The 7,281-nt window shown below is 38.7% G+C and overlaps 1 protein-coding gene across 2 annotated transcripts in view; it reads left to right on the top strand.

The window, feature by feature from the left end:
* The first annotated feature begins 147 nt into the window (after positions 1-147).
* LOC138325338 (small ribosomal subunit protein uS10) overlaps positions 148-7,281 on the top strand; it is a 104,727-nt gene continuing 97,593 nt past the window's right edge. The window contains exons 1-4 of one of the 2 annotated variants that reach the window (XM_069270928.1): positions 148-245; positions 4,793-4,886; positions 5,153-5,352; positions 5,940-6,012. In XM_069270928.1, coding sequence (XP_069127029.1) covers positions 243-245; positions 4,793-4,886; positions 5,153-5,352; positions 5,940-5,996 — 354 coding nt within the window. In that variant the 5' untranslated portion in view covers positions 148-242 and the 3' untranslated portion in view covers positions 5,997-6,012. Of the gene's footprint in view, positions 246-4,792; positions 4,887-5,152; positions 5,353-5,939; positions 6,060-7,281 lie in introns of those variants that run through there. The other variant, XM_069270927.1, reaches the window with a different exon arrangement.

Genomic DNA, 7,281 nt, shown 5'->3' with positions numbered 1-7,281 from the left:
GTTTTACCAAATATAATGGATAATTCATATGATTATTTACAAGATTTGTTTAAAGCTATCCATTGATACCCATACAATAATCATTGAAAGATATTGTGAGCATAACCTGTTACCCCTATGAAAAACTTAATAAAAAGATCTGCAGTGCTTCCGGTCTCTTTCTCACCGGAACCACACCAAGACAGATTGCTCACCGCTGTTCAGAGTTTAAATTCCAAAATTCTTCTGATTACGTCGGCAAAATGGTATATATTTAAATAAATTTTTGAAGATTCTTAAACAAATATTCTTCTGAGTTACATTGTAGCTTAAAAATCCGATTTAATGCGAAATATGTTTTACATTGATAAACACGTGGTCGGTTGCGGGTTTGGAGGTTTCATTTCTTTTGCCAACACTGAAAAGTTAGATCCATTTAGTCGTATTCAATGAAAATGGATTTTGTCTAACGTTTTGTATTTGATGAATGGACTGGTGATTATGCTTCACATTCATTTCATTATTAGTAACAGAAACATATATACATGATAGAGACTGGTAACTTCGCCATTTTCACGATCGGCAGATGTACCTCTGCATGTGCTTAGGGTTTTTTGGATAAATTTTTAAATAGTTAAATACAACAGAATAACTTTGATATTTTATAAATGTTCAATAATTTTCAGATGATTTGAGTACGATTTTAGATAGAAAAAATAATATTGTAATTTACATATTAATAAAACAAAATGCTCTGCCGGTTTTGAATGTCTCATTTTCGAAAAACCCGGTAAAATTGCTGATTTTCATGCTTTCTAAAATCATATTAAATAACATAAATCGGGAAAACGGGTCACATCAAACCATGATATGATGTTTAAACTTTGTGTTGATGCAAAAATGTCATGTTTTAAAGAAAACACTTATAAGTAGTTAGCCAAGGGAAAATGCCTATAAACCGGAGGTCCCGCTGCCTGACAACAAAGATAATGAAGGAGTTTCCAATCTCTATGTATTTATATTTTTGTTAGTTAACATGTCTCACGTTGACGAGATTTGAAAGAAAAAAAAGGATAGTTTATTTAGCGGGGTTTGACTAAGTCAATTGGGGTATAGGCCTACAGTCGTTTCGGCACTTTGTAGTTTTGGTATTTTAAAATAAAGTCATTTGGTACTTTCTGAAAGTCTTTACTTCAATAAGACATACATGAATCTGGTGTATCAGGTTTCATGATATCACGACTGACGGTGCCCGGAGTGCAGGGTCGTTTACGTTTATTCAGAACAACGTTTACTGGTTCGACCGTTTGTAAAAGTAATTGTTTACGTATAAATCCTGACGGATTTGCAGTTTTTGATACAGGCCTATGAGGGCTTTGTCAAAGCTTGTCTGAAAACATAAAATTAGCAGGTTCGTCTCTAATTCATAAACAACAACTAGGTCCATTAACCAACCAGTCAAACCGCATAATTGAAAACGGCCCAGTACACTTGACAACTCGGTATATCTTTTTTGATCAGTGTAAGTTTGTGCATTCTTGTCAGTAGTGGGGCCACAGTAGCCGACTGGCCAAGATGTCTTGACATATTAACATGTACACAAGCCCTCAACCTCTTGGTCATGAGTTTGAATCTCCTCTGGGGCAGTTACCAGGAACTGATTGTTGCCAGGGTTGGTTGGTGGTTTTTCTCCAGGTTCTCCAGCTTTCCTCCACAAACAACCTGGCAGGTCCTTACAAGATCTTGACCTTGGTTGTTAACAGGACATTAAACTAATAAAACCCAAACCTATCTGAAGTTATCTCGTTCAGTAATTTAAAGGGTATCCCAGTGTTTTCATTATCTTTCAGGAGAGGGGGTACAGTTGCAATATCGGGTTACTTTCCTATTCTATCTGTATGCATTTAATGCAATTTACCCTAAATCAAGCGGTACCACAGCTAGACTTTACCTGCAAAAAGTACCGGGTACCGCCTGATAATGAAACTCCTAGTATCCTGATGACGCATTTCGTCAATGTAAAAATATTATGGGACACAATTTCCAAAGACCAGAAGGTACTGGAATGTACCAGTAATAGAATCACATGGTACATTCACCAGTCCATGACCAGGAATCAATCTAGCTCTGATTTATTACCGTTTATGGGTAAATTTCCCCTCAAGGAATGAATTCCATGCTGGCCTAAAATTCCCCATTTGAAGCTAAACAATGACCGTTTTTGTAACACAATTTCCCCCGTGACTTATTTCATGATTTTTAGCTCGCCTGCCCGAAGGGCAAGTGAGCTTATGCTATGGTGCAGTGTCTGTCGTCCGGCGTCAACTTTTCCATTTAAAAAACTTCTCCAAAACTTGGAGACCTAGAGTCCTGAAATTGGACTTATAGTATGCTGGGATAAAGGGCTATTAAGTTTGTTCAAATGAATGACCTTGACCTTCATTCAAGGTCACAGGGGTCAAATAGGTGAAAATCTTTAACAGACTTCTTCTATATAACCAAGAGGCTTAGGAACCTGATATTAGGCCTGTGACATACTGAGATAGAGGGCTACCAAGTTTGTTCAAATGAATGACCTTGACCTTCATTCAAGGTCACACCTCGCGTCCGTCCGTCTGTCTGTCCCGTCAACATTTCCTTTAAATCGCTACTAGTCATAGAGTTCTGCATGGAGGGGTCATATAGGCTTAAATCTTTAATAGAGTTCTGACCAAATTTTTGAGCCCCAGGGGCAGGAGGGGCGGGGCCCAATAGGGGAAATAAAGGTAAATCCTATAAATCGCTACTTGTCCTAGAGTTCTGCATGGATTGTGACCAAATTTGGCCACAAACATCCTTAGGAGAAGGGGAACAGAACTTGTATAAAATTTTGGCTCTGACCCCCTGGGGGCAGGAGGGGCGGGGCCCAATATAGGAAATAAAGGTAAATCCTATAAATCGCTACTAGTCATAGAGTTCTTCATGGATTGTAACCAAATTTGGCCACAAACATCCTTTGGGGAAGGGGAACAGAACTTGTATAAAATTTGGCTCTGACCCCCCGGGGGCAGGACGGGCGGGGCCCAATAGGGGAAATAAAGGTAAATCCTATAAATCGCTACTAGTCATAGAGTTCTGCATGGATTGTAACCAAATTTGGCCACAAGCATCCTTGGGGAAGGGAAACAGAACTTGTATAAATTTTGGCTCTGAGCCCCCGGGGGCAGGAGGGGCGGGGCCCAATAGGGGAAATAAAGGTAAATCCTATAAATCGCTACTTGTCCTAGAGTTCTGCATGGATTGTGACCAAATTTGGTCACAAACATCCTTGGGAGAAGGGGAACAGAACTTGTATAAATTTTGGCTCTGACCCCCTGGGGGCAGGAGGGGCGGGGCCCAATAGGGGAAATAAAGGTAAATCCTATAAATCGCTACTAGTCATAGAGTTCTGCATGGATTATAACCAAATTTGGCCACAAACATCCTTGGGGGAAGGGGAACAGAGCTTGTATAAATTTTGGCTCTGACCCCCAGGGGGCAGGAATGGTGGGGCCCAATAGGGGAATTAGAGGTAAATATTCAAATTTCTTCAGAAAATAAACAATGAACCTGTATCCAGAATATTACTTGGCATTACAAACCAGGTGAGCGATACAGGCCCTCTGGGCCTCTTGTTCTTAATAACCAAACAGCCTAGGGACCTGATATTGGGCCTATTGAAAACTGGGTTTAAGGGCTACCAAGTTTGTTCACATGAATGACCTTGACCTTGACTCAAGGTCACCACAGGGGTCAAATAGGCATAAAATAACGACTTATTCTTGATCACCAAGAGGCCTAGAGACCTGATATTGGGCCTGTAACATGATGGAATGAAGGGATACAAAGTTTGTTCAAATGAATGACCTTAACCTTCATTCAAGGTCACAGGGGTCAAATAGGTGAAAATCTTTAACAGACTTCTTCTATATAACCAAGAGGCTTAGGAACCTGATATTAGGCCTGTGACATACTGAGATAGAGGGCTACCAAGTTTGTTCAAATGAATGACCTTGACCTTCATTCAAGGTCACAGGGGTCATATAGGCTTAAATCTTTAAACGACTTTTTCTTAATAACCAAACAGCCTAGGGACCTGATATTGGGCCTATTGCATGCTGGGTTTAAGGGCTACCAAGTTTGTTCACATGAATGACCTTGACCTTGACTCAAGGTCACCACAGGGGTCAAATAGGCTTAAATCTTAACGACTTCTTCTTGATTACCAAGAGGCCTAGAGACCTGATATTGGGCCTGTAACATGATGGAATGAAGGGATACAAAGCTTGTTCAAATGAATGACCTTGACCTTCATTCAAGGTCACAGGGGTCAAATAGGCTAAAATCTTTAAAAGACTTCTTTTTAAAAACCAAAAGGCATAGGGACCTGATATTAGGCCTGTGGCATGCCGGAATCAAGGGCTACCAAGTTTGTTCAAAAGAATGACCTTGACCTTCATTCAAGGTCACAGAGGTCAAATATGCTTAAATCTTTAAACGACCTCTTTTTAATAACCAAGAGGCAAAGGGGCCTCTAATGTTCTTAGGGATGATATAAATTCTAGTTACTTTATTTGTTAAGTATGTACCATGCATGATTACCAGATTGCAGGTGAGCGATTCGGGCCCACTGGGCCCTTGTTTTTTTTTTACTTTTGCTGGCAAATTTCTTCATATTTACATATAGCTACTGCATATTATTTTATGATAAACTCAAATTTTCCATTATTTTTCTTTTGGAATATTTTTTAGGGGGATCATAAGGGAAGCTGATATTTTATAATTTACTTTACAGTCTCTTAAAGATTCCAAAGCTCCTGCCGAAGAGGCCCCAATCCACAGGATCAGAATTACATTGACCAGCAGGAATGTCCAGAGCTTGGAAAAAGGTGAAGAAACAATAAGGATGTCAATGAAAAATAGTCTTCTCACATGAACGTCAAGTCACCCAATACAGATATTATAAATGAAGGAAGGGAAAAACATGCAGAACAATTGCTGCAGTTTTATAGTTTTGCAGTTTTTATATTTATTTTTTTCAAGAAATGAGCTATCTTGGCATTTATCTGATCCCCAATCTCATGTTTCAACAACCAAGTAAAATATTGGAAAAAGAGAGAGTTAGAAACCAAATATTCTCCATTTTTTCTTACAGTTTGTGCTGACCTTATTAAGGGAGCCAAGGACAAACAGCTTAAGGTCAAGGGGCCGGTCCGTATGCCCACCAAGGTGTTAAGGATCACCACCAGGAAAACACCTTGTGGTGAGGGTTCCAAAACCTGGGATCGCTTCCAAATGCGTATCCACAAACGCCTGATTGACCTTCACAGTCCATCTGAGATCGTCAAGCAGATTGTATCCTTTCATTCAGTTTACAAATACATGTACATTGTACACAGTATTTTGATTACTAGCTACATTACTTAAATGTTCTATATTTGCAAGGAAAAAAACTAATAATTTGCACTAGTTTAACAAGTAACATGTGCATTGCAAAGGAGCTGGGCATATTCCATTCCATGATATGCTTTTTACCTAAATGCAACATAAAGGGAGAAATGTCCTGAAAACCAACCATGGATTGAAATCATGAATACCTAAGTACAAGGATTGGATAAATAATTTGATGGTATAAGCTAGATCTGTTTGACTATTTGAATTACATGAAACAGTAAATCTCTGGTTAATTTGAACACATGGTTAGTCAAATTTCGGGCCCAATATGCAAAAATGTACTCTCCTGATTAAGGTCTTTAAAGACTGACAGAGACGAGCTTTGCTGTTCCCAAACAGCTCTTGTAATGTGTTCCAGTAGGTTTTTAAGGCCTTTATCCCTTGAATCTACATAATTTTTTTTTTTTTTTTTTTTTTTTTTTTTTTTTTTTTTTTTTTTTTTTTTTTTTTTTTGGAAAAAAATCACATAAATTTACTTTTTACTTCAGACCTCCATCAGTATTGAGCCAGGTGTCGAGGTTGAAGTAACTATCGCTGACGCATAAATGTGATGTGCATGCGGACAACAAGGACCGTTAAAACAAATAAAATGGTCAAAATTTTACAAAGTCTCATTTTGTTTTCTTTGATTTTAACCCATCATCACCAGATGGAGATCTGGTGGGCTAGTTACTCGAATCCCCTTTCGTCCTTTTACCTTGTCCATCATTAAAAAATTCTTGTTACTGCAATTTCTCCGAGAATACTAAAGGGAACTATCTAAATTATATGTGTGGGTGTGGATGTGGCATTTTGATGGATTTGATAATTGATAGCTAAAGTTTGTTGTGCCATTTCCCAGAAAATACTGCATGTGTCAGATCTGATATATTGGTTCTCTGTATACTCTGGTGGTGCATAATGCAATTTTGACGGGTAGGTAGCTATCTTGGGTTTCAATTGTGTGATTAAATATAGTAGCATTGAACTTTAGTAACCTCCCACAACGTACTGCGCAAATTACGTGAATGTGTAAAAAGTAAACGTGGGTTAAGTAAACCAATTCCAATAGAAAACGGAGGTGACAAGGGTCAGTAACACACGCCATTAGAAAAGGAGCTAAATACAGATGTATAGCAGTAATAGGAGGAGACAAGAAATATGTTCAAAGATATTTATATGGCAGCAGACTGCAACATTTGAATTGACAACGGTAAAACATTGTTATTTCGTTCGAATGGAATCAATGTGATTTTAGACATCCAAGAAAATTACTAACGTAACTGTAAAAACTATAGTCCCAAAACACCGAAAGTGAGCATCCCGCCTCTTGGTAAATATGGTCCACTGTTTGACATATCTAATGATAAAGCAAACATTCTTAAAACACAATTCCAACCAGTACTAATCCTACCATGAATAAAATAAGTCTCAAATAATGACATCATCAAAAAATCATAGAAAAGTCTCTGGCCAAGATAAGATCCATGGGGAAAAAATCTTGAGTCGAGCAAGTATCGTCACTGCTCCAATCCTAACTGATCTTTGAACATTAAACTTGGTTAAGTACTTGGTTACCTTTTACTGTCTTTTGTAGTTGACTGTGTGCCTTTGGGCGTCGCTATCTTTGTAGTCTTCAATTTTTGCTGGCCTGTGATTGGTTCAGATTGTTTTCTCTGAGCTGCTTTCATTTTTTAGGTCATCTGACCCGAAGGGTCAGGATGACCTATAGTCATCATGTTTCGTCCGTCGTCGTGCGCCGTCCGCCGTGCGCCGTGCGCCGTGCGCCGTGCCGCCGTCCGCCGTGCGTTAACTTTTCACATTTTGAACTTCTTCTCAAGTTTGACCAGT

This window comes from Argopecten irradians, chromosome 6 (genome assembly GCF_041381155.1).
Source record: "Argopecten irradians isolate NY chromosome 6, Ai_NY, whole genome shotgun sequence".
NCBI lineage: Eukaryota > Metazoa > Mollusca > Bivalvia > Pectinida > Pectinidae > Argopecten > Argopecten irradians.
The sequence above is the reverse complement of the archived record's forward strand: the minus strand, read 5'-3'. Positions and strand labels throughout refer to the sequence as shown.